The following is a 27,491-nucleotide window of genomic DNA, read 5'->3' as shown; positions in this document are numbered from 1 at the left end:
TGTGTCTGCGTGGGTTTCCTCCGGGTGCTCTAGTTTCCTCCCACAGTCCAAAGATGTGCAGGTTAGGTGAATTGGCTGTGCTAAATTGCTCGTAGTGTTAGGTGAAGGGGTAAATGTAGGGGAATGGGTCTGGGTGGATTGCGCTTTGGAGGGTCGGTTTGGACTTGTTGGGCCGAAAGACCTGCTTCCACACTATAAGTAATCTAAATCTAAAATCTAATAGTGCCGCCTGGGTTATGACAACCTGATGAGTAGAGTTCAGTGACCCCCTCAAATATGTACAGAGACCGTTGGCGGGATGAGGGGGAGTGTGTTGACAAGGGAGAGAATGGGATTGGGAGGAACATTGTCTTGCTGGTGATTCTCATGTTCTTTGAAATAACTTTTAAAAAGTACAAATACCACTCTGGCAAACAAATTGAAAAATCAAGTATACCTTGCAGAATATGACCCTGTCAGATAGTTCTAAAAAAAACACAGCCTCATTAATTTTGTTCAGGAAGGAGAATGTCACCTCCAGATATGTCTGTAATCCAGTGGCTAACAAATATCCATAGAGCAACAAGGGATAAAATGTCATTTGTCTCTCCTCCCTGGTTGCAAAAATATAGAGTGTGAGAAACAAAGCCCACTCACTTCAATAATTTCAGTCCGAGACAAGATCTGAATCAGTAGTGCCATTTATTTTACACTTGCAAGTGGGTGTGATGTCCCGTGTCTAAGAGGCAGAAGACATACACACACCAGGTTCAATTCATACATAATATTTATATGATTTAATGTCCATTGTTTTACACTGCTCCCTCCCCTGCTTACATCATCCACTTCCCTAAGACCGGCCTCCATTACCCCTGTTTGCCTCTTGCCTTATCCGGCCTTATCTGTGATAAAATGCTTATTTCTGGTCTCACAAGGCTGTTTGACCTTACCCTGTTATAGGTCATTGTTAGGCATATCCCTTCTTCATCATTATCTACCCCCTTCATCTGTGCCTTTCCTGAGGCCGTTCTGATCCCTATGACCCTTTTAATTGGGGTTTGTTCCTGTGTTTTTGTAAAAGTGGGAAGCACATGTTTATATCTACTGTTTGTACAGGCGTATCTAGCTTAACTTCATCCCCTCACATCTTATCTACTTGCCCATAATGTCTACCTTCTGACATACAGTTTTAGCTAATACAAGAACAATTATATATTTCCTCCACATCGTTTCCATTCTTGTTGACTCAGCTCTTGACTAAAACAATTACCCACTGGTGTGAGTTCACCTCCTTTGTAAAATGGAATTGCAGAAGTAACACTAATCCACCTATATCCCACATAGAGGAAATGCAAAAAAAAATTCTGAGATAATATAATATGCAATTATTTGCAGATGGAATGTCCTACAGGAAATATAAAGAAACAAAATTTGACACAAGGCAAAAGAAAGAGAATGTGAGGATATGTGCCCACTAGCTCGGGGTCTTGGACGAGGAGTTGGGACAGAGGGTTGGCTGCTTGTTGCGCTTTGTGCAGGTTTCGAGAAAGGCGTTTTTTGGAGGGCGGCTGCGGTGTGGACCGGCCCGGCCGCCGTGCGGCAGGCAGAGAGGCTGCTGGGTAGATGGCGGTGAGCGCGCGGACATGAGCGAGAGAGGGGAACTGGATCTGACCGGAATCAAACTGAACACCGGCGTCTGGCTGGTCAAGGTCAGCACCCCCCCCCACCGCCACACCCCCACCCCACCCCCACCGCCACCCCCCACCCCCCCCCCCCCCCGGCCGGGAGGGGACAGGGACAGCACCACCCACACCCCCCGGAAGGGGAGGGGACAACGGCAGGGACATGGTCAGCCCGTAGGGGAGAGGGGGTATACCCGGGATTGGGGGTGTGATGGGGGGGGGGCGAGAAGGGGACGTGGGTGACGAGAAGGGGGTGTGAGGGAGCGGGGGAGGAGAAGGGGGTGTGAGGGAGCGGGGGAGGAGAAGGGGGTGTGAGGGAGCGGGGGAGGAGAAGGGGGTGGCTGGGGACAAGGAGGGGGTGGCTGGGGACAAGGAGGGGAAGGGGATAAGGAAGGGGCGGCGTGGGGGGTTGGGAAAAGGAGGGGGCAGTGAGGGGGGTGGGCGGTAAGGAGGGAGCGTGGGGATAAGGAGGGGGTGTCGGGGGATAACGCGGGGGCGGGAGGATAAGGCCGGGGCGGCGGGGGAGGTCGGGGATAAGGAGCGAGTGGGGGGATACGTATGGGGCATCAGGTGGGAGTCGAGGGATAAGGAGGGAGGGGGGGTCGGGGGATTAGGCGGGGGTGGGGGGACAGGTATGGGGCGGAAGGTGGGAGTCAGGGGACAAGGAGGGAGGGTCGGGGGGCAAGAAGGGAGCGGGGATAAGGAGGGGGTGGGGGACAAGGGGGTGGTCAGGGGACAAGGTGGGGCAGGGGATAAGGAGGGGGCGGGTAATAAGGAGAGAGCGGCAGGGGGTCAGGGGTCAAGGGGGTGGTCGGACAAGGAGGGGGCGGCGAGGGGGGTCAGGGGACAAGGGGGTGGTTGGGGGACAAGGAGGGGGGCGGCGGGGGGGTTGGGGACAAGGGGGTGGTCAGGGGACAAGGAGGGGCAGCTGGGGATAAGGAGGTGTCAGGGGGCACAAGGAGGGGCAGCGGGGGACAAGGAGGGTGGCGGGGGCAAGGGGGAGCAGGGGATAGTTGGGGGGAGACAAGGGGGGAATGGAGGATAAGGGGGGGCGTGGGGGACAAGGCTTGGGGAGAGGATAATGGGGGGGGGCGGGGGACGAGGAAGGGGCAGCTGGGGACAGGGAGGGGGCGGGGAGGACAAGGAGGGGGGCGGTGAACAAGGAGGGGGCGGGTGGGATAAGGGGGGCGGCGTGGGGGTGTCGAGGGATAAGGAGTGGGTGTCGGACCCTAAGGAGGGGCTGGGGGGATAAGGAGCGGGCGGCAGGAGGGTCGGGGATAAGGAGGGGGCAGCGGGGGTGGTCGGGGGATAAGGAGGGTAGGGGGACAAGGTGGGGGGTCGGGAGATGAGGGGGCGGCGGGGTGGTTGGGGGATAAGGAGGGGGGCAGGGGGTTAAGGAGCGGGCGGCGGGGGGTGTCCAGGAACCAGGTTGGGGGGGGGGGCGGTCGGGGGGTAATGAGGGGGCGGCAGGGGGGATTGGGGGACAAGGAGGGGGCGGTGGGGGGTGGGGGGGGTCGGGGGACAAGGAGAGGGCCGGGGAGGTGCCGTGGGTGGCGGGAGTGTTGTGGGTGACAAGGGGATATGGGGGTTGAAGGGGAGAAGGGGGTGTGAATGTGAGGATGGGTGTGCTGGGGGGTGACGAGTATGGTGAGGGGGGTGAAGGGTAGGTTGGGTTGATGAGATGGAGAGGATGAAGGGGAGAAGGGTGTGTGGGGAGTTTGTGGGAATGAAGGGGAGAAAGGGGGATGGGGGTCAAGGAGCGGATGGGGGGGTCAGGGGATTGAAGGGGAGATGGGGGTTAGGGGGGATGGTGGGGGTGTCGGGGATGGGGGTTAAGCAGGTTGGGGTATTAGGGTGGTTGGGGGGGTTAAGGGAGGGATGGGATTAAGTGATATAGGGATAAGGGGGAATGGCGGATATGAAGGCGATGAGGGGATTGCAGATAGGAAAGGGATAAATCAGGGATGGGGGGAAAAGGGGAGTATAGGGGAAAAGAAGAGGGTGGGGATAAGAGGGGTATTGGGGTAAGGTTGGATGGTGGTATGGGGGAAAAAGGGGGAGGTGGTGGGGTAGGGAAGGATGAGGGGCTTTGGGTGATGTGGGGTTATGTGGAATGGGGGGTAAGTGGAAGATAAGGGAGGAATGGGGGTAAGTGGTGATCAGGATATGGAGGGTTGGGGAATGGGATATGGGGAGTGGGGGGGAATAAGGTAAGGGTGGAGGGTAGGGAGGGATGGACGATAGGGGGATAAGTGGGGTTAAGGGGCATGGTGGATAAGAAGGGGATATGGAGGCATGAGGGGACAGGGTATAAGAGGCGGAAGGTGGGGATGGTGCGTAAGAAAGAACAGGAGGTAAGAAAAAAGGAAGACTGGGGAATGAGGGATAAGGGCAGCATGTGGGATAAGGGGTGGATGGCGATGGAGTGATGTGGGATAAAGGGGGGGATAAGGGGAATCTGTTGGAGAGTGGATAAGGGAATACTGGATAAGGGGGGAGGGGATGGGGATAGAGGACAAGTGGAAGATGGAGTGAGGGGTTATGGGGGAATGAGAAGGCGATGGGAGGAGGATAATAAGGGGTAATAAGAGACATGGAGTTATGAGGAGAAAAAGGGAAGTGGGGTTAATGTGGAGAGGTGAGCAGGAGGATTGGGTAGGTAATAGGGTGCGGTGTTAGGAGGGTATTGGGTTTGGAGAGGGGTGAAGTTGGGTGAAGGGGTGTGGGGAAGGGAGAGGAGGAGTATTGGGGAGAGAACGGTCAATTGGGAGAGGGGGAGTGGTGAGGACTATTGAGGGAGGGAGGTTGGATAATGAGGAAGAGTAAAGCGAAGGATGAGATGGGGAATGGGTGGGAGGTGGTGGGGTAATGTGGCATAGGTTGGGAAGGGTGGATAGGGAGGCTTGGACAGGTAAAGGGAATGGGACTGGAGGAGTAAGGCATGGGGAGGGGACATAGGGGGATACAAAGGGGGTAGTGGTAATGGTAGGGGGGAGGCGGCTAATTAAAGGGCGGAGAAGGGTGGTTGTGGCTAATGGGAGTGGGGGGAGTTGAGGTGGTAGCAGCAAGGAGAATGTGTGGAAGGGGTCTAGAAAAAGGGGAGGGCAAAGATGAAGGGAAGTATAGGAGGAAAGGTAACGCGAATATGGAGCGGGTGGAGGAGGAGCATTTACTTTGGGGAGGAGGGGGTGTAATGGTAGTGAAGAAAGAAGGGAGTAATGGTAGTGGCATTCAAAGGAGTGGGGGCTGAGGAAGATGGTAATGGGAGTGTACAAGAGGGAAGAGATTGGGGTGGGAGGTGGTTGGGGAAAGAGTGGGGAGAGAGGGTGGAAATAGTGGATTGACATTGACAGGGAGGAGCCATGAGGGATGAAGTGTTGAAGGGTTATGAGGGATACTGGGGGATGTTGAGAAGATGTGCAGGTATTGGGAAAGGGGTGACTGAGTGAGAGTAATGTAAGTAAAGGGAGGAGGATAATGGGAGGTCGGTGTAGACGAGTGTATTGGGAGGGAGAGGTTGTGTGGAGGAGGGAGGAGTTGGGAATGATGTGATGAGGCATGAGTCTAGGGGTCACTAGGTAATGGGAGGAATGGGTGAGGGTGTTTGGGTGGAAATGGGCAAGGGTACATAAGACTGAAGGATTTGGGAATGGCAGTGGTGGGAGGAAATAGAGTGAAGGAATGGCTGGGGAATAAGTGGGGAGAAAAGTATGAGTTGTGAATACATGATGAGAGACAGGGCGATTGGAGATGGAAGGGTGTCTAGGTATCAAATTGGTGGGAATTGTGGAAAATAGAGATCGGTGTGGAGGATATCAGCAGGAAGGAGGTGGGCAGCATAGGGTGGATGAGAATTACATCGAACATGGAAATGGTGTGTTTGGCCAACCCAGTCTGGTGGTGGTGTTTATCCTTCACTCGAATGATAATCCTATAGCTCCATCATTTCCTCTGTTATAACAAAATTATCCCAATTATTCAGGAGACATTTAACTGATTTGTTAAGTTGCCCCACAATCATAATGACTGGGGCAGAATGACTTGACAATTCCTACTTCACTCCACCCATCCCTGCAGCCAATACATCTTATGGAAGAGGCTTAGAAAAATTCAGTTCAAAAATAAAAGCCTGGGCGGGGATCTGGAAAATTCCTGTCCAATTGTCTGAGGTGAACAAAACCAGACCACACTAGCTGGGTTTGTGTTAACTGTTAAATCACTTCAATTTTATGGATATTTTCTAATCAACCTCTTCAGCAATGTTATTATACATCTCTGGAGTAGGTAGAACTTGAAGCCAGGCTACTGGCTCAGAAGTAGGAATTCAATCACTCAGCCACAAGAGGACCTCCGTTTCCATTTTATATAATGCAATCCTACCCCTGTTTAAGAACCAGTCCAGTTCCCTTTCGAAGAGATTAGGTGAGTTCATGCACAGCACAAATAGCACCAACATTTAAGATTTAAATAGCGAATACTGAGGAAATTCTTGATAGATCCAGCAGTATCGGTGGACAGAGAAAAAGAGTTAATGTTTGAAATCTGACAACTTGTGTAACATCCATCTTGTGTCTGATCTTGTAATGTTTAAACCTTTAATGTCACATCCTTCACCCATCGGTAAAACTGAGTTTTTTTTTATGCATAGATACAGAATCCAGCTCTCACTATTGTATGTATCTTTTATGCGTGGTGCAAATGCCATTGACAATAGCTAATGAATCCTACAAACTCCTGAAAAAGTTTCTGATTGGGTCCAGGCACTGGAATTAATAATGAAACTCACAATATCTGCAGGCAACAATTTCTAAAACTTTCTTATGGGGAGTGGCAGGTGGAGTTTAATTTAGATAAATGTGAGATGCTGTATTTTGGAAAGGCAAATCAGGGCAGAACTTATCCACTTAATTGTAAGCTGAAAATGTGTTGCTGGAAAAGCGCAGCAGGTCAGGCAGCATCCAAGGAACAGGAGAATCGATGTTTTGGGCATCAGCCCTTCTTCAGGAACGGCGATTCTCCTGTTCCTTGGATGCTGCCTGACCTGCTGTGCTTTTCCAGCAACACATTTTCAGCTCTGATCTCCAGCATCTGCAGTCCTCACTTTCTCCACTTAATTGTAAGGTCATGGGGAGTTTGCTGATCAAGGACACCTTGAACTGTTAGGTTCAATGTTCCTTGAAAGTGGAGTTGCAGGTAGATAGGATAGTGAAGATGGTGTTTGGTATGCTTTCCTTTATTGGTCAGAGTATTGAGTACAGGAGTTGGGAGGTCATATTGTGGTTGTACAGGTCATTAGTTAGGTCGCTGTTGGAATATTGTGTGCAATTCTGGTCTCCTTCCTATCAGAAAGATGTTGTGAAACTTGAAAGGGTTCAGAAAAGATTTACAAGGATGTTGCCAGGGATGGAGAATTTGAGCTATAGGGAGGGGGCTGAATAAGTTAGGGTGGTTTTTCCTGGAGTGTCGGAGGTTGAGGTTTACAAAATCATGAGGGACATTGGTAGGGTAAATAGGCAAGGTCTTTTCTCTGGGGTGGAGGATTCCAGAACTAGAGGGTACGGGTTTAGGACGAGAGGGGAAAGATTTAAAAGGGACCAGAGGGGCAACTATTTCATGCAGAGGGTGGTACATGTATGGAATAAGCTGCCACAGGAAGTGGTAGAGGCTGCTACAATTGCAACATTTAAAAGGCATCTGGATGAGTATATGAATAAGAAGGCTTTAGTGGGATATGGGCCAGGTGCTGGCAAATAGGACTCTATTTAGGATATCTGGTCGACAAGGATGAGTTGGATCAAAGGATCTGTTTCCATGCTGTCCATCTGTATGACACTATGACTCTCTCTGTTCCCCTATTAGTGTAGTTCCCTTCCTCTGGTCTGTCCTTTTTTCCCTTTTGAGGTAATTTCCTAATTGACTGACTGTTTAGAGGCATTATGACACACCTTTGGAGCAGGTGGGACTTGAACCCAGGTCTCCTGGTTCAGGTCGGGATACTATCACTGCAGCACAACAGCCACTGCCACCTTCTTTTGAAGAATGACCTTGCAGTCCAAGAGCAATTGTTAATTTTATTGGAGCAATTGGAGAAACAGACAAGGGGTTCACAGGGCACCTGTGCAATTTTTCCATCATTTGGCGAATGTCATTTGACCTGTAGCTTTCCAATTTAACTTCAAATAACATCTTTATTTGTATTAATGTTTATCATTTGTCTGCTCTTCATTCTTTAACTTAAACCTGAATATCCTCGGCAAGAATGCAGACTTAATTAAAATAGTGACTTAACTGTTACCATAGCCTGAGAGTTTATTTGAATCTTTCCTAAACTGTCTTTTGCTGATGTTATTACCATCTTTAACTTAAATAAGGGTAATTACAAAGGAATCAGGGCAGACCTGGCTGGAGTGGACAGGGCAAGGACATTAGCAGCAAAGACGTTTGACGATTAATGGTGGACATTTAAGAAACTGGCTAATGGCTCATACCAAGGATATACCCCAGTAAGAAAGGAGGACTCTAAGAAGGAGACAGGCCAACTATGGCTAACCAGAGAAGATATAGGATAGAATCAAATTGAAAGGAAAAAAATGCACTGAGTCAAAGATTAGGGTAAGCCAGAGGACCAGAAAGTTTTTAAAAACTAACAAAAAGTGGTCAAAGTAATGATTTGGAGGAGCCAGTGTTGGTCTAGGGTGTACAATATTAAAAATCACGCAGCACCAGGTTATAGTCCAACAGGTTTATTTGGAAGCACTAGCTTTCAGAGTAAATGCACTTGAAAGTAATATCAGGGCAGATAGCAAGAGGTTTTGTTTTTAAATATGTGAAAAGGAAAAGAGAGTGGAAAGTTAACATAAGACCCTCGGAGAACAAGGCTAGGGAAATAATGGGGAATCGGGGAATGACAAAGAAGTTGAATTCCGTATTCATATTACTGTGAATTCACAACAGAAGATACAAATAATTGCAAACATCTAAAGGGGCAAAGGCAGGAGAGAAAATAAACACAGTAACTATCACTAGCGAGAAAGTACAGGAAAGCTAATGGGACTAAAACTAATTGGCCCCTGGACCTGATGAGATGTGTCCCAGGATATTAAAAGGACTAGCTACAGAGATAATGGGTGCTCTGGTAGAAACCTTCCAAGAATCCTTAGATTCTAGAAAAGTCCAGAGGATTGGAAACTGCCAATGTAGCACCTTTATTTAAAAAGGCAAAACGTTTTAAAAGATCAGCAAACTATAGGCCAGTTAACAACATCTGTTAATGGGAAAAGGTTATTTATCTATTATAAAGGATGTAGTGGCAGAGCATTTAGAAATTCATAATATCATTAAGCAGAGTCAGCATTGGCTTCATGAAAGGAAATCAAGCCTGACAAATTTTGGAGGATTTGAGCTATAGGGAGAGGCTGTATAGGCTGGTGCTGTTTTCCCTGGAGTGTCAGAGGCTGAGGGGTGACCATATAGAGGTTTACAAAATTATAAGGGGCATGGATAGGGTAAATAGGCAAAGTCTTTTCCCTGGGGTCAGGGAATCCAGAACTAGAGGGCATAGGTTTAGGGTGAGGGGGGAAAGATATAAAAGAGACCTAAGGGGCAACGTTTTCACGCAGAGGGTGGTACGTGTATGGAATGAGCTGCCAAAGGAAGTGGTGGAGGCTGGTACAATTGCAACATTTAAAAGGCATCTGGGTGGGTATATGAATAGGAAGGGTTTGGAGGAAAATGGGCTGGGTGCTGGCGGGTTGGATTGGGTTGGGATATCTGGATGGGTTGGACCGAAGGGTCTGTTTCCATGCTGTACATCTCTATGACTCTGTGTAACAAGCAGGATAGATAAAGAGGGAACATTGAATATAATACATTTGAATTTTCAGAAGGCATTTGATAAGGTACTTAATAAGATCATGGCTCATGATTTTGGAAGGCATTGTCAGGATGGCAACCTGTAACTAGTGGTATGCCAAAGGGATCCATACTGGAGCCACAGTTATTTGCAGTATATATTCATGATTTGGATGAAGAAAGTGAATGTATCAAAGCCAAGTTTGTGGATGATCCAAAAATAGCTGGGAAGGCAAGTGATGAGGATGGCACAGAGTCTAAAAAAGGGATTTAAATAGGATAGGACTGAGCAGAACTTGGCAAATAGAATTGGGGAACAGCAAGGTTATGCGTGTTGGAAAATTGCAAGAATAGAGGAGTTGAATATAATTTAAATGGAGAAAGCACAACAGGGATTAGAAACTCAGCAGGTAATAAGGAAGGCAAGTGAAATGTCGGTCTTTATTCCAAAAGGAATGGAGTGTAAATGTGGAGAGATCTTGTTTAAAATTATGTAATAAACTAGTTAGACCACGCTTAGAATATTGTGAGAAGTCTTGGTTTCCTTTATCTAGGGAAAGATTTACTGGAGTCAGCCCAGAGAAGGTTCACTCGGTTCATCTAAGTCTTGGGGGGACTGTCTTATGAGGAGTGACTCAGTACGTTGGAGCTGTACTCGTTGGAATATAGAAGATTGAGAGGTGACCTTACCGAAGCATACAAGATCCTTAGAGAACAGGGTTGATGCAGAAAGTTTACTTGCCCTTGTGGGAGTATCTAGGATGAGAGATATCATCTCAAAGTGAGGGGACACCCACAAAAGACAGAGATGTGGAGGATTTATTTTCTCAGATGATTGTGAACCTGTGAAATTCTTTACCACTGAGGGCTGGCGAGGCTGGTTCATTAAATATATTCATGGCTGAGTTAGATAGATTTTCAGTAAGTAAGGGAATAGAGTGTTGCAGGAAAGTGCAGTTGAGGACTATCAGATCAGCCATTATACAGCAGTACAGACTCAATGGGCTGAATGGCCTACTTCTGTCCCTATATCTTGTGATCTAATCTTCCAAAGAGGTCTGTTTCCGTGCTGTACATCTCTGACTCTTCACTTTTTAAATGGATGTTTTTACCTCCTAACTTGCGTGAGATATTTTTCTTTGTTCTGAGTTCCCTAAGTTTGCAGTCCTGCTCCAGTCTCATTTGCATTAGTGTACGTCTTGTCGGTCGTATTTGGTGTGCCTTGTCCCGTTAACCATTGTAACATATATACCTTTAGTTTCTCTTAGATATTTTCGAATCAATCTGTTTAGAGGTGTAATGATTTACCTCTGGGACAGGTGGGACCTGAACTGAGGCCTCCTGGTTGAGAGGTAGGGCCACTACCGCTTTATCGCAGAAGCTTGCCTTTGTTTTGGTTTAGACCTGTTTTGAAGATGTCACAGCTGTCCTTGGTGATGTTTGACATAATTATGGGGTTTTCCAGTCCACTTTTCTCCTAAATTTTCATCCTCAGAATCAGGAACCTGAATAATCTGCACCCTCTGCCATGCCAGTGAGCTGAAATCAAGCGATTGTATAATCGTAACTGGCCAGGTGTTTCCCCACACGGAAATCTGAAACTGCAATTCGGTAGCTGCTTTAAAACAGCCACAGCTGGAAATGTGTTCCAGTAGTTGTTTCGCAAACATCTTGTGTAAGAAAGCAGAAATTTCAGATCCCTATCTGACCGCACTAGATGTTTTGCCACCAGATTGTTTAATGCTAATAGGGAGATGGAAATCCACATAATACAGTTTGGATCCAAATTAAATGCTACTGTATGTAGACAAGGTTAATTGGTAAGATAGTGTTGAGCTGAAAAATGTGTTGCTGGAAAAGCGCAGCAGGTCATGCAGCTCCAAGGAGCAGGAGAATTGACGTTTCGGGCATAAGCCCTTCTTCAGGAATGAGGAGGGTGTACCAAGATAAAAGGTAGGGAGGAGGGACTTGGGGGAGGGGCGTTGGGAATGCGATAGGTGGAAGGAGGTTAAGGTGAGGGTGATAGGCCGGAGAGGGGGTGGGGGCGGAGAGGTACTGGTTGTCCTGGTTGGGTCCAAATTTTCCTAGATAGTGTTGTGGTTATGTTGTTGGGCTAGATCCCTGGATTAATGACATCGCTTTAAATTCTACAGTTGAGTGTGAATTCAGTTAATTAAATAAATCTGGTATTAAAAGGCAAGTCTTAATAATGAGGATCATAAAACTACTGGATTGTTGTTGAGAACCCATCTGGTTTGCTAATGTCCTTGAGGAAAGAAAAGCAGCCACTCTAACTTCATCTGATCTGCCAGTGACTCTGGACTCACACTGATGACTCCAGTACATCTTTCCTTCGGTAAAGGAAACCAAAACGTTCAGTTGGTTCTTATCTGCTTTCTGTAACAGCCTAGCAGTAACTTAGTTGTATCAAACGACTTGTAATGATCAATTAAGGTGGTAACTAGGAGTGGATGAACCATGTCAGTGCTCCTTCTAATCTGTTTGGCTGTGAGAGCAGGATTTCATGCTTGGTGATTGGGGTCAGCACACTGTCACAGCATTGACTTCCAAATCCGTAAGTCACTGACACACCTGGGCCTTTGAGGCCTGCACAGCCAACGAGAAAATTGGTGGGAATGGAGGTGACACCAATGGAACAAGATGCCTCAGTTCAGCTTCTCACCGGAAGGATGGCAGTTCTGACAGTGAACCACTTGCCCTGATCCATGCACCTCCACTGAGTTCTTCATGGTCATTATTGCCACCCCACTCCAATTTTGGAGAGAGGATTGCATCAAATAAGCCCGACGTCCAACTTACTGAGCTCCTTCTGTAGAAAACGTTTTTTTGCATGCTATGTTTAAAACATTGTTGAGGCATATCTACCTTATGCCAGAGACCCAATGGATTTGTGCAGAATGTGGAGCTACCTACAGCAACTTCATTCTCTCAAGTGGCCCTTTGCCCTGTCAAAATAAGCTAGAGTTTCCTTTTTGTTTTGTAGCAGGGTTTGCTGAAATCATGACATTATGTTTTGTGACGTGGAACAATATTAGTTGTCCTTTCTGCTGTGATATTGTTTGATTGGTTTAACTGCCTAACTCTTCAGCATTGAAGTTCAAAGCACATTTAGGTATCTGCAGGTTCTGAGTCACTGAAGGCTAACATGTAGGTGTAGCAAGCTCTTCAGAAGGCTGTTGGCATGTTTGTCTGTATTACAAGAGGTTTTCAGTACAGGAGCAAAGAAGTCTTGCTTCACTTACTTGGAACACTGATGGGCCTGCATTTGAGTATTGTGGTAAAAACAATGACTGCAGATGCTAGAAACCAGATTCTGGATTAGTGGTGCCGGAAGAGCACAGCAGTTCAGGCAGCATCCAAGGAGCTTTGAAATCGATGTTTCGGGCAAAAGCCCTTCATCAGGAATAAAGGCAGTGAGCCTGAAGCGTGGAGAGATAAGCTAGAGGAGGGTGGGGGTGGGGAGAAAGTAGCATAGAGTACAATGGGTGAGTGGGGGAGGGGATGAAGGTGATAGGTCAGGGAGGAGAGGGTGGAGTGGATAGGTGGAAAAGGAGATAGGCAGGTAGGACAAGTTCGGACAAGTCATGGGGACAGTGCTGAGCTGGAAGTTTGGAACTAGGGTGAGGTGGGGGAAGGGGAAATGAGGAAACTGTTGAAGTCCACAACCATTTCCCCTTCCCCCACCTCACCCTAGTTCCAAACTTCCAGCTCAGCACTGTCCCCATGACTTGTCCGAACTTGTCCTACCTGCCTATCTCCTTTTCCACCTATCCACTCCCCCTCTCCTCCCTGACCTATCACCTTCATCCCCTCCCCCACTCACCCATTGTACTCTATGCTACTCTCTCCCCACCCCCACCCTCCTATAGCTTATCTCTCCACGCTTCAGGCTCACTGCCTTTATTCCTGATGAAGGGCTTTTGCTCGAAACGTTGATTTCAAAGCTCCTTGGATGCTGCCTGAACTGCTGTGCTCTTCCAGCACCACTAATCCAGAATCTGGAGTATTGTACCTAAGGAATGATGTTTGGTTTTGGTTTCCCAGACTGATTCCTGGAATGCTAGTGTAGAACCTGGGGATACAGTCTTAAAATAAAAAACAAGTTGTTTAGGATTGAGATGAGGTGGAAGGTCTTCACTCAGACAATGGTGAATATTTGGAATCCTCTACCTCAGCAAGCTTAGTCATTAATTAAGTTTGAAACAGAGATTGCTAAATCTCTTGTTACCTAAAGAATGGCCAAAAATATAGGAGAGCACAAGAATATGACATCAGGGTAAATGATGGGCCATGATCTATAATGGCTGAGCAGGCTCAAAGGGCTGAATGGCCTACACCAGCTCCTCTGGGTTTCCTACCCGTTAGCCAGTTACTGATGACTTTCCATCTCTGCAGGGTCTGGGTGCTTACCTTTTTTTAAACAGTTAGACAAGCTCAATGTTTTTTTAGCCTGGACCTTTTTAATAATCCTGTTGCTTTTGGCATTTCTTCCTATCCTATTATTTGCTTGCGTCCCCATCTGGACCTGCTGTCAATTTACCTTGCATTCCTCTATTATGTCCTTCAAACTGTTTAACAATATTTATTAAAGTACCAGCAGATCTATTATGTAGTAGCTCGCAGGTGAGTCAGGAGACTGTAGGTTTAACTCCAGTTACAATATATGTCCATTAAATTAAATGGTCTGTGGATGCCTAACTTTGGAGGATTAAAGTGAGTGACGAGCAGATAGGATAGATTATTTGTCAACAATTGGATGTCTTACATCTAGTTATGAACTCTGTTTTTAAAAATACGTTTAAAGGAATTGCAACGTTAAATTAGTTTCTGAAATAATGACACTAAATTTAATGTTTTAAAACTTTTGCGATAACTGAGTTTAAAAAAAACTTGATCAAACACTTCCTTTTGTAGACAGCTTTTAAACTACAGCAAGGAGCATTCCCTTTTATATGAATCACATATTCGCATCATTAGTTCTTATTGCAAACAGTGCTCGTTTATTCCCAGTTTCCATTTTGCTACCGTGACTCGACTAAGTAGAAAGTGAAGGCACTTTCATTTCTGAGCTTCCTTTAATATCCATCACAAACAGTAAAGCCTGTCTAATGATTCTTCTCACTGGTCATTACTTGACAAGTGTTTCAGAACCCCTAGCTACAGGATATGTCTCCAATAAGTTGTGAGCAGCCACTTCTCTTGTTTGATCATTGTCTTCTGTCAGCCTGTGCTGTTCACTGATTTGTAGAGGAGCCTATAACTTGATCTCAGAAATGGCTTTCTCTTTCTGCATGGTAACTTGAAACACATTAACCATTGTTTTCAGATAGAAGTACTAATTATCTATCCTTGATCCCAAAACGTTTCATTGCTGAAATAAGTGGACCATTGTAGAGTGGAGTGGATTAGCTTGGCTGGCTGGTTTGTTATTCAGAGATTCCACCAGTGTACGGTTCAATTCCTGCATTGGCTGAGCTTACCATGCAGAACTCTCCTTCTCAACCTCTCTCCTTGCCTGAAGTGAGGTGACCCACAGGTTAAACCACCACTACTCATTTCTGTCTAATGGGAGAGCAGACCTACAGTCATCTGGGACTATGGTGACTTTACCTTTTAAATTGACCTTTTACAACTGTCTGTAAACTGCTACCTTCAACACCTTTCAGGACACTTAGAATCCACTCACTGCTAACCCATAGACTGCTGCCAATGTCTCCAAGCAGAATTATCTTGCGCTGCACCATTTGATGCAGTTTTTTGATGCATAGTGTCATACTCCTCAAATTACTGTGCGTAGTGCTATGGATGACCCATAACAGCTTTCATTTATAATGGAAACATCTCAGTGTATCCCTTAGAGACGTCAGGTGAATAGATAGGAAGTTTGAGGAGGAGATGTTAAAAGGAGTGAGGGGCAATGACTCACAATGGGCATTTTACAATGTAGGCATCATAGAGTCATACAGTATGGAAACAGACCCTTCGGTCCAACCAGTCCATGTTGACCATAATCCCAAACTAAACTAGTCCCACCTGCCTGTGCTTGGCCCATATTTCTCCAAACATTTCTTATTCATGTACCTTATCCAAATGTCTTTCAAACATTGTAACTGTACCAGCACCCACCATTTCCTCTGGAAGATCATTCCACATATGAACTACTCTCTGTGTAAAATGCGTTGAGCTTGTGCTTTTTAAATCCTTCTCCTCTCATCTTAAAAATATGCCCCTTAGTCTTGAAGTCCCCCTTCCCAGGAAAAAGGCACCTGCCATTCACCTCATCTGTACCCCTCATGATTTTATAAACCTCTATAGGGTCACCCCTCAACCTCCGATAGTCTGGTGAGAAAACCCCAGCCTCTCCCTATAACTCTCACTGTCCATTCCCAGCAACGTGCTGGTAAATCTTTTCTGAATATTCTCCAGCTTAGTAATATCCTTCCTGGAGCAGGACAACCAGAACTGGACACAGTCTTCCAGAAGAGGCCTCACCAGTGTCGTGTATAACTTCAACATGATGCGTTAACTCCTACACTTAGAAATTTCTGAAAGTACTGCTGCCTGAAAAAGAGAGAAGTGGGTGCACAGCAAACAAGAGAAGTGAAGGATATGACATGGGGAATAGACATGGAAGAGTTTAGACCCAGGGAAACCAAAGGAAGATTTGAAAAATGAGAATTTGAAATCTAAAGCATTATGGTCAGTAGCCAGTGTAGATGAGCAAAGCTAGGTATACTAGAGAGTGAACTTGGTGTGTATTAGAAAGTGGAACTTGGTGTGACATTAATGTTGTCCTGGATGATAACCCAGTTGAATTTTCTGGAGGAAACCCTGGGGAAAGAGTTTCAGATAACTCTAAGTCTCTTCCATTTGAGTGCTTGACTAATTGGGAAGATTTAAATTTACCTTTTTATCTTGTCCATTGCTGTGTTGGTATCAGTTTTACTGTTTAAGAAAGGTGGTAACTGTGTTGAGATTATAAGAGTCATGGTTAGTAAGTTTGAGGATGGCACCAAAATTGGTGATGTAGTGGACAGTGAAGAAAGTTTTCTAAAATTACAAAGAGATCTTGGATCAACTGAGTCAGTGGGCTGAGGAGTGGCAGATGGAGTTTCATTTGAATAAATGCGAGGTAATGCATTTTGAATGCCAGCATAAGAGGTACAGTTAGTAAGTTTGCACATGACACCAAAATTGGGGGTGTAATGGACAGCGAAGAGGGTTACCTCAGATTACAACAGGATCTTGATCAGATGGGCCAACGGGCTGAGAGGTGGCAGGTGGAGTTAAATTCAGATAAATGCAAGGTGCTGCATTTTGGGAAAGAAAATCTTAGCAGGACTTATACACTTAATGGTAAGGTCCTAGGGAGTGTTGCTGAACAAAGAGACCTTGGAGTGCAGGTTCATAGCTCCTTGAAAGTGGAGTCGCAGGTAGACAGGATAGTGAAGAAGGTGTTTGGTATGCTTTCCTTTATTGGTCATTGAGTACAGGAGTTGGGAGGTCATGTTGCGGCGATACAGGACATTGGTTAGGCCACTTTTGGAATATTGCGTGCAATTCTGGTCTCCTTCCTATTGGAAGGATGTTGTGAAACTTGAAAGGGTTCAGAAAAGATTTACAAGGATGTTGCCAGGGTTGGAGGATCTGAGCTATAAGGAGAGGCTGAACAGGCTGGGGCTGTTTTCCCTGGAGCGTTGGAGGCTGAGGGGCGACCTTATAGAGGTTTACAAAATTATGAGGGGCATGGATAGGGTAAATAGGCAAAGTCTTTTCCCTGGGGTCGGGAGTCTAGAACTAGAGGGCGTAGGTTTAGGGTGAGAGGGGAAATATATCAAAGAGACCTATGGGGCGACAGAGGGTGGTACGTGTATGGAATGAGCTGCCAGAGGAAGTGGTGGAGGCTGGTTCCAATTGCGACATTTAAGAGGCATTTGGATGGATATATGAATAGGAAGGGTTTGGAGGGATATGGGCCGGGTGCTGACAGGTGGGACTAGATTGGGTTGGGATATCTGGTCGGCATGGACGGGTTGGACTGAAGGGTCTATTTCCATGCTGTACATCTCTATGACTCTATGGTAAAACAAGAGCAGGACTAACACAATTAAAAGTCTGGCCTTGGGTAGTGTTGTAGAACAGAGAGACTAGGGATTCAAGTTAAAGTTTGTGTTGCAGGTAGACAGGCTGGTTAAGGAGGCATTTAGCAAGCTTGCCTTTATTGTTCAGTTCTTTTCAGTATAGGAGTTGGGATGTCATGGGTGTGGCCTCTTCTGGAGTACAGTTCTGTGTGTGCAGTTCTGGTCACCCTGCTATAGAAAGGATATTAATTTGGAGAGGTTTCAGAAAAGATTTACTAGGATATTGCTGGGAATGGAGGGTTTCAGTTATAAGTATAGTATAGATTAGATTAGATTAGATTCCCCACAGTGTGGAAACAGGCCCTTCGGCCCAACAAGTCCACACCGACCCTCCGAAGAGCAACCCACCCAGACCCATTCTCCTACATTCACCCCTGACTAATGCACCTAACTCTGCGGGCAAAATAGCATGGCCAATTCACCTAACCTGCACATCTTTGGAATGTGGGAGGAAACCCACGCAGACACAGAGAGAATGTGCAGACTCCACGCAGACAGTTGCCCGAGGCGGGAATTGAACTCTGGTCCCTGGCGCTGTGAGGCAGCAGTGCTAACCACTGAGCCACCGTGCCACCCATAGGCTGCCACTTTCTTTTCCCCTGGAGTGTCGAAGGTTGAGGGGTAACCTTCTAGAGATTTATAAAATAATGAGGGGTATAGATAAGGCGATTAGCACAGGTGAATAGCCCTAGATGTTCAAAACTAAGTGGCATATTTTAAGGTGAGAGGAGAAAGACTTAAAAAGGACGTAGGCAACTTTATTTTACAGAGAGTGATTTTTGGAGGATGCAAATCAGAAAGGAGAACATTGGCAGCTTATTGAGTCCGGAGGGAAAAAATGAAAAAGAAGTGGCAGATTTTTAAAATAAAAAAAACACTTTATTCATAAAATAATTGGATGGTCTGTACAGTTGGTCATGCCATACATACATAAACATTTGCATACAGAGATCAGAATTTATCATTTGTATATACAGGTCTGTGTGTTTATCAATCACATGTCCATATATTTAGCTGAGGCATCAGCAGAGCCCAAAGACTGCGTGGGCCCCCTGTTCTTCTCAGACAGGCCGATCTTACACGGTGGTCTTTCCCCACCGCGCCTTGGCGGCAGCTACCGCAAGCTTCAGCGCATCCCTCAACACATAGTCCTGGACCTTGGAATGTGTCAGTCTGCAACACTCAGTCGGGGTCAACTCCTTCAGCTGGACGATCGACAGGTTTCGGACTGCCCAGAGAGCGTCCTTCACCGAGTTGATGATCCTCCAGGCACAGTTGATGCTCGTCTCGGTGTGAGTCCCGGGGAACAGGTCGTAGAGCACGGAGTCCCGCGTCACAGCACTGCTCGGGACGAACCTCGACAAACACCACTGCATTCCTCTCCAGACTTCTTCTGCATAGGCACATTCCAGAAGGAGGTGTGTGGCAGTCTCGCTCCCCCCCACAGCCACTTCGAGGGCAGCGTGCGGTGCAGGAGAGAGTCCGGGCGTGCATAAAGGATCTCACAGGCAGAGCCCTTCTCACCACCAGCCAAGCCATGTCTTGGTGCTTGTTGGAAAGTTCTGGCATTGAGGCATTCTGCCAAATGGCTTTGACAGTCTGCTCAGGGAACCGCTCGATAGGATCCGCCCTCTCCTTTTCCCGAAGGGTCTCAAGGACACTACGTGCTGACCACTTCCTGATGGACTTGTGGTCAAAAGTGTTTTTCTTCATAAATTTTTCCACGAAGGACAGGTGATACGGAACGGTCCAACTACTCGGTGCGTTCCGCGGCAGCGAGGCCGGGCCCATCCTTCACAACACCGGGGACAGGTAGAACCTCAGTACGTAGTGACACTTGGTGTTTGCGTACTGGGGATCCACGCACAGCTTGATGCAGCCACACACAAAGGTGGCCATCAGGGTGAGGGTGGCATTCGGTGTATTTTTTTCCCCCGTTGCCCAGATCTTTATACATCGAGTCTCTTTGGACCCGGTCCATCTTTGATCTCCGTATAAATTGGAAGATGGCCTGGGTGACTGCAGCGGCACAGGATCTGGGAATAGGCCAGACTTGTGCCACGTATAACAGCAATGGCAGTGCCTCACACCTGATGCCCAGGTTTTTTCCCGCGATGGAGAGCGACCGTAGCTTCCATCTGCCCAGTTTCTGCCTCACTTTGCTGATACGCTCCTCCCAAGACTTGGCGTACCCCCCAGCCCCCCCCGAACCAAATACCCAGCACCTTCAGGTGGTCGGTCCCGACAGTGAAGGGGATCGAGGATTGGTCGGCCCAGTTCCCGAAGACCATGGCCTCGCTCTTGCCTCGGTTTACCTTGGCCCCCGAGGCCCTTTCGAACTGGTCACCTACACACATCAGTCTGTGCACGAACAGCGGATCCGAGCAGAAAACAGCGACATCATCCATGTACAGGGAGGCCTTAACTTGTAGGCCCCCGCTGCCAGGAATAGTCACCCCTCTCAGGCTCGCATCCTTCCTGATGGACTCGGCAAATGGCTCTATTCAGCACACAAACAAGGCAGGAGAGAGAGGGCAGCCCTGCCTGACTCCAGATCTGACTGGGAAGCTATCTGATTCCCACCCATTGAATGAGACTGCACTGACAAATGTTGGTGTAGAGCAGTCTGATCCAATTGCAGATTCCCTCCCCAAAGCCCATTTTAGAAAGAAGTGGCAGATGGATTGCAGAAGAGAAAGCGACAGGTAATTTGATTAGAGGTTTGCTCAGTTCTGACCAGGATGCCAGGGTTGCAAACAATCAGTTCAGCGTAGGCAGGGGGAGGAGGTCTGTCTTGATGAGGGTACAGGTAGGCACGATATAATTATTGTTGCTGTGCACGCTCTCACCAGTCACACTTGATATCCTCCTTTCACATTTCTGAGTCACACTTCAACTTAGAATTTTTGTATTCATGTCAGATATACACTCTTCCAATCAACCAGTTAGAGCAGGAATAAAAATCAGTCTGTTCAGAAGACCTGTAAATCTGACAAAGTAATCACAAAATGAAATCTGGAAAGTAAACTAATCAAATTGCTCAAAGTACTTTTTGAGTACTTTCCAGATGATTGAAATTTAATTTCCATGTTTTTCTACCCAACTAAATTTCCACATTGATTAAATCGTTTAATTTTAATCACACAAGGGGCAGATGGATGATTGGAAAATCTGTGGTTCTGTTCAATTTTAAGAACTCAAATTCCCAAAATAATTTTGATAATGGAGAAGTTATATTATGTTTTGACCTCTGTAATGTTTTGCTTCAATGAAATAATTTGAAAAACCAAGTGATGAATTTTCAGTTTCTTGTGTTGAAAGATGCACTTGGCCCATATCCCTCTAAACCCTTCCTATTCATGTACCCATCAGATCCCTTTTAAATGTTGCAATTGTACCAGCCTCCACCACTTCCTCTGGCAGCTCATTCCATACCCGCACCACCCTCTGTGTGAAAAAGTTGCCCTTAGGTTTCTTTTATATCTTTCCCCTCTCACCCTAAACCTATGCCATCTAGTTCTGGACTCCCCCACCCCAACTCAAGTTTCTTGAGTTTGCATGAAAGATGCAACTTATTTTTTTCTTTGTCTAATTCAGGGGGACAAACAAATGGGAGTAGAGGGCATTGTCATTCTTGTTTACATAACATGTTTTTATGCAACTGCGGTTGTTAGAGGAAAAACTAATTATTTTCTAGGACCCAAACAAAAAAAAAACATTTGGGCTTGTCTCATTTTTTTAGTGGAAACTTTGGTCATTCCTTTCACAAATGTCCAATCGCCTTTCACCACCACACCCCTGTATCTGCGTGGAAAGAATGTAAAACATGATTTATTTTTAATGTGAAAAAGATGCATATACATTATTATTCACATATGCTGCTATGTGTCTAAGAAAGATAGAGCATAGGAGCAGAAATAGTCCATTCAATCCTCTGCTATTTAATATGATCATGGCTGATCATCCAACTCCATGTTCTGTTCCCACTTTCTCCTTGTACCCCTTGATCCATTTAGCCCTGACAACCATACCTAACTCCTTCTTGAAAGCATTCCATATTTTGGCCTTAGTCCCTTTTTGTGACAGAGAATTCTTATGCTAGTTAGGATAAATAGTGGACAGACGTTATAATCCAGAAAAATCCATAAAATGCTGTGTATAGATGTCAGACATCGATTTCTTTGACATCTTAAAATGGATCTCTGCACAAAGACTCACTGGGGATATATTACATGTTCGTCGAGTCATTTAAAACAAAAATTTTTTTAAAATTCCTCCTCTTTGCAATCCGAAATAGCTCCATACGCAATGTGTGATCAGTTTTTGAAATTTGACTCCCTCAGTATGGGCGCTCACGTTCACTTTTGTGCTTTACAGCTTTCCCACTCTTCCTATTGTTCACTTTTTCACCTCCCTGGGGTCTGCAACTGATTCTAATTCCCCACTCTGAGTTCTCCTTCCTCAGAGGAAAATTAACAAAAATGATAATGCTGGCTAATACATAAGCATGTTGTGTTTTATTTTTGCTTTTAACACTTATGGTTAATGTCTGTTTGTATTACACATGTTTGTAGGTTCCTAAATACCTTTCTCAGCAATGGGCTAAAGCAACAGGAAGAGGTGAAGTTGGAAAAATAAGGATAGCCAAGTAAGTGATCTTTATTGTGTTGCAGCGTAGCTGTCCAAGATTGATAGATGTGTTTTTAAATGATGAAGTGGTAAGCATGAAACTAATCTGCTTCCTCTCTCTATTTAACAGGAATCAAGGAAAAACTGAGGTAAGAGAATGCAAGGAAGGAAATACTATTAAAAGGACTTTTGGGCCTCTATCTCCTGTGTGTCACCCCCAGATTTGTGTACTGTTTAAAAACAGCACAGATTCTATCTCAAACACTTGGTGGAGTGGCATAATGGATAAACCCAGGGTTCTCCTGTGCAGCCTGAATAGCACTTAAATTTAAGGATGAGTTTATCTAGTGTTTGTTCAACAACTACTAAAATTTTATGGCCTTAAAACTTGAGTTGTAGAATATTGTTCTTTGCATATTATGCCTCTACCCTTTCACAACGCATGACATCTGACTTGCCATGAGTAACGCTATGGGCTGAGTATCTGCTTGTATATACTGTAGATAGCACGATTAAATGTTTCTGGTACAAATGAGCGTCATTATGACTCATTGTGATTATCGTGAATGATTGGAAATATTAATGGTAGACCTCTGCATTAATATCTAAATGTCAGATCTTGAGAGGAGATTGTTTCTTAATAATTACTGAACGTTTTAGAAAAAAGTTGTTTCAGGCAGTTTTATTTGCAGAAATGAAACGTAAAGCTAAATGTAGAATTTGCTTCATGATTAAAGTGAAGTTAGTTCCTACAGTGGGATTGAAAAGATTTCCTTAACAGACTAAACCAACTGGGTTTTTTTCTTTCAACAACAAGACTTTTACTTGGCCTCATTAAGGTCTTCAGAATGATTTGAGATCGACAAGGTAGATGTGAAAAGGATGTTTAACACTTCTGGGAGTGTCTAAAACTGTGGGATATAAATACAATATAGTAACTAAAGGTATTACTGGGGAAATCAGAAATATCTTGAAGAGTGGTTAGAATGTTGAACTGAATACCACAGGAAGTGTTTGAGGTTAATAGCTTATGTTTTCAGAATAAAGCTAGATGAGTAAATGAGAGTAAAAATAATGCTTATCGGGTGAAAAGTGGTAAATGGAATGAGAGTGGACCCCTGTGGAGCATAAACATCACAAATGGCTTCACTTTGTGCTGTACATTCCATTTAATAATCTGTGCTCTTCTGTCACCACTCATGTTGAAGATTGCCTTATTGTGAATATTATAAAAATGCTCATTTTGAGGATAATTCATTATGTATACAGATTTTTTAATTCACTCGCGGGATGTGGACATTGTTTGCTAAGCCAGCATTAATTGTCCGTCCCTAGTTGCTGGTGATGAAGTACCTTCTTGAACCATTGCAGTCCATTTGGTGTGGGTGCACCAAATGCCTTTAGGGAGGGAATTGCAGGACTTTGACCCAGTGACACTGAAGGAATAGCGATATATATCCATGTCAGGATAGTGAGTGTCTTGAAGGTATGCTCCTATGTATCTGTTGCCCTTGTTCTTCTACGTCAGAGTTTACACAACACCAGATTATAGTCCAACAGGTTTATTTAACATCTTGAGCTTTTGGAGCACTGCTGCTTTGTCAGGTGAAGTTGTAACATCTGACTTTGTCCACCCCAGTCCAACACTGGCATCTCCACATCATGGCCCGTTCTTCGAAATGGAAGGAGCTGTGGATTTGAAAGCTACTGTCTAAGCAAATCTGGTGAATTTCTGCAGTGCATCTTGTAGATAGTTAATATTGCTGTGTTTTATTATTCAGTCATGGGATGCAGCTGAGCCAGGGTTTATTGTCTATCCATAATTTCCCTTGAGCTGCCTTCTTGAAACCTATTTGGAACATGCTCATAGGTAGACCCGCAATGCTGTTGGAGGCAGAATTCTGGGATATTGATCCAGCAGCACCAAAAGGAGGAGAACTTGGAGGTGGTTTTGCTATTGAGCTTTGGTGGTGAAGATCATGAATATTTCTGAATGTGCCAATCAAGCGGCTGCTTTGTCCTGGGAGGTATCAAATTTCATGGGCGTTGTTGGAACTGCGCTGCATTCAGGCAAGTGGGGCGTCATGCATTACACTCCGGACTTCTGGTCTTGCAGATGATGGGCAGGCTTTGGGGAGTCGGAGGTGAGTTACCTGCTGAAAGGTTCCTAGCCTCTGATCCGCCCTTGTAGTCGCAGTACTTGTATGATTAGGTAAAAACAAGGACTGCTGATGCTGGAAACCAGAGTCTAGATTAGAATGGTGCTGGAAAAGCGCAGCAGGTCAGGCAGCATCCGAGGAGCAGGAAAATTGACATTTCGAGCAAAAGCCCTTCATCAGGAATAGAGGCAGGGTGCCTGCAGAGTGGAGAGATAAATGAGAGGGGGGTGGGGATGGGGAGAAATAGAGCTTAGCATAGAGCTTTTCCAGCACCACTCTAATCTAATACTTGTATGATTAGTCCAGTTCAATTTCCAGTCAATGATCAGTTATCACAGTACTTCTCTGAACACCAATTCTCCAAATCAGTGCAGTTTGTCGACTGGAGAAATGAAATTGTGTTGTAGCTTTTCTTTTAAAATTAAACTCAAACAGGTCCTTTTAGTGCCTGCCTGTGAATGGTAAGAAGAGATGTTTTATTTTGTTGTCTAATTTCATGACACTTATTGAGTGAAGACCAAAACACAGGCCACAGTGAGTAAAGAGTAATTGGAGCAGAGCCTCCTCTGATGTACACGTGAACAAAGGGCAAAGGAACAGTGGAATTGCCAGACCAGGGACTTGTTAGACAATCTAGGAATTAACTTGTTTTTGTTTGTGCTGTGTTTACAACTTGGTACCTTTTAACAATATGTAGAGTTAAGACAAAGGGTGACGAATAGATAATTTTATGCAAAAGGTATCCATCAGTTCAGAACAGACAAATTGTCTTGCATAGACATCATGAGATATGAAATCTGTAGTCTTCACTAAACAGTTGTCAGAAGTGCAAACATTTAATCACCCAAAGGCTGTTGCCTTGAATCGATCTGTTCAATTTGCCTGCACCCTGAGTCTACGCGCTAATGATGGGTGCCTGTTTGATCTCACGTGTGAGATAGCCGTCTACTGCTTCTGTCTTTGGACAGTACAGGGCTGGTCTCAAGACGCCTTTGCGGACATTGCAGTGTAGGCCTCAGCTTGGGCTGTCAGGTGTGCGACCTTTGCAGAGGAGGGCAGGTGCTGTTTATGGCTAGAAACCGCTAATGGTAACTTGGTGGGCAGAGGCTTCTCTTACAGAATTATACAAACTCTCGATCTTCCAAAGCACTGCCTGTAACAAGTCCTGATCACCTGCTCCTGCATTCACTAATCTACATTGGCTAGAAAACTTAAAACTTAAAATTCTCATCCTTAAGGCATAGGAGCAGAAGTAGGTGATTCAGCCCATTGAGTCTGCTGTGCCATTCAGTGAGGTTGTGGCTAATCTGACGTTTTGACATTTCTTGCTAAAGAAATAGAATTTAAAAGTAGGGAAGTGTTGCTGTAACTGTCCACAGTGTTAGTGAGACCTGGAGTAGTGCGTACAATTCTGGCTCCCTTAATTGAGGGATGTAGTTGCATTGGAGGCATCTCAGAGGCGGTTTGCTAGATTGATTCCAGAGATGAGGGGTTTGTCTCCTGAATTAAGATTGAGCAGTTTAGGCCTATACTGTCGAGAGTTAAGAAGGATGAGAGGAGATTGAATTGAAGTGTATAAGATGCTCAATAGACTTAGAGAGGGGTTTCCTTTTGTGAGGGCAATCTAGAATGAGCAGTCATTGTTTTAGAGTTAGGGGGTAACAAGTTTAAAACCCAAGATGAGAGATTACTTCTCCCAAAAGGTCATCAATCTGTGGAATTCACTACCCCAGAGTGGGATGGATGCTGGGGCATTGAATAGATTTAATGAGGATATAGGTTTTCAATTAGTAACGTGTTGAAGGGTTATGCTCAGCAGGCAGGAAAATGGAGTGACCCAAGATGAGATCAGCTATGATCGTATTAAATTGCAGAGTAGAATTGCTCCTAGTTCTTATGGTCAAATATTATGTGTTGGGCTGAGTGGAGGAATATATATTTATTTCATGAATCCTATTCATTTGTCCATCTTATGCAAGTCAAACTGGTTTTTGTCTGGTAGGTTTGTATGTTTATTCTCCCTTGTAGAATAAAGAAGAATTACCTGGTATCTTGTGGTCAGTTTCCATAGCATACTCAGTTACAGTTCACCCTATCTTTCTCAGCCTACAACCTTCCATGGTCTCCTCCAATTCTGTCTTTTGTGCACCTCCAGCTCTTCATTCCTCCATTGGTGCAAGTGGTGTCCACTGTCTAAGCTCTCAGTTCCCTCCCTGTGTTTCTCCATCTGTGTTGCCTTAAAACCTACATCTATGACCAAACTTTTATCATGTCCTAATATCTCCACGTAGTGATACACTTTTCCTACAAAGCACGTTAGGATATTTTATTGCAGCCAAATCTCCCTGAAAAGGTTATTTGCCATTGCTCGGGTGAAGCTCTGAGTGGTACTAAATCTAAAGAAGTACTTTGTGTTTAAAACTGAACTGTTGCCTGTGCGTCCTCTCTTGTCAGAAGAGGATGGATTGCCCTGAGCGAAATACAGAAGGGAAAAAGTAAAGCCCTTAATAGTAGAAGAGAACATATTTTGTGCTCGTCTAATATATTGTATAACATTGGATTCTAAACTTTTGGCCCAAACTCTCAAAATGAGGAACAAATAGTCAAAATTAGGAAGGCCATTTTATGTCTATTAGCAGCCTAAGTAGTCCAGTCATGCCACTTTCATGTTTTGGAGCACTGTTAATGTGCAAATTTAAAGAATCTGGTGGAGCCTCTCTTGAAGCCAGTCCTTTAGTCAGCAGAAGAGCTCTCCAGTTTTATTTTGCTGATAATTTGTACGTTTTAATTGCCTAATTGCATTAACATTTTCATAAGTATTAAGGGAATTCTGTCTGATAGTTGCATCGTTTCATACATCTGGAATGTGCAATTATTTTGGGATTTGTTTTAGGATTTAAAATGTGTATCAACAAAATGTAAGAAATTATTAATTCTCTTGCTTGAAGAGTATGGAAAAGAAAAACTAAGTCTGTTTTATTTTAGCCATCTCCAGCAACTCTAATATTTCACGACATGAGGCTTGACTT

At 45.1% G+C, this 27,491-nt stretch overlaps 1 protein-coding gene across 1 annotated transcript in view; it reads left to right on the top strand.

Annotated features, from left to right (window-relative positions):
- Window positions 1–1,527: 1,527 nt before the first annotated feature.
- Window positions 1,528–27,491, top strand: part of LOC140486049 (general transcription factor IIF subunit 2-like) — a 108,445-nt gene continuing 82,481 nt past the window's right edge. Inside the window, exons 1-3 of the mRNA XM_072584635.1 lie at window positions 1,528–1,688; window positions 22,249–22,322; window positions 22,434–22,452. Of these exons, the coding sequence (XP_072440736.1) occupies window positions 1,623–1,688; window positions 22,249–22,322; window positions 22,434–22,452 (159 nt within the window). The 5' untranslated portion in view covers window positions 1,528–1,622. The remainder of the gene's footprint in view (window positions 1,689–22,248; window positions 22,323–22,433; window positions 22,453–27,491) is intronic.

Source organism: Chiloscyllium punctatum, chromosome 15 (assembly GCF_047496795.1).
Source record: "Chiloscyllium punctatum isolate Juve2018m chromosome 15, sChiPun1.3, whole genome shotgun sequence".
In the NCBI taxonomy this organism is placed as follows: domain Eukaryota; kingdom Metazoa; phylum Chordata; class Chondrichthyes; order Orectolobiformes; family Hemiscylliidae; genus Chiloscyllium; species Chiloscyllium punctatum.
This window is presented reverse-complemented; position numbering and strand designations above follow the sequence as displayed.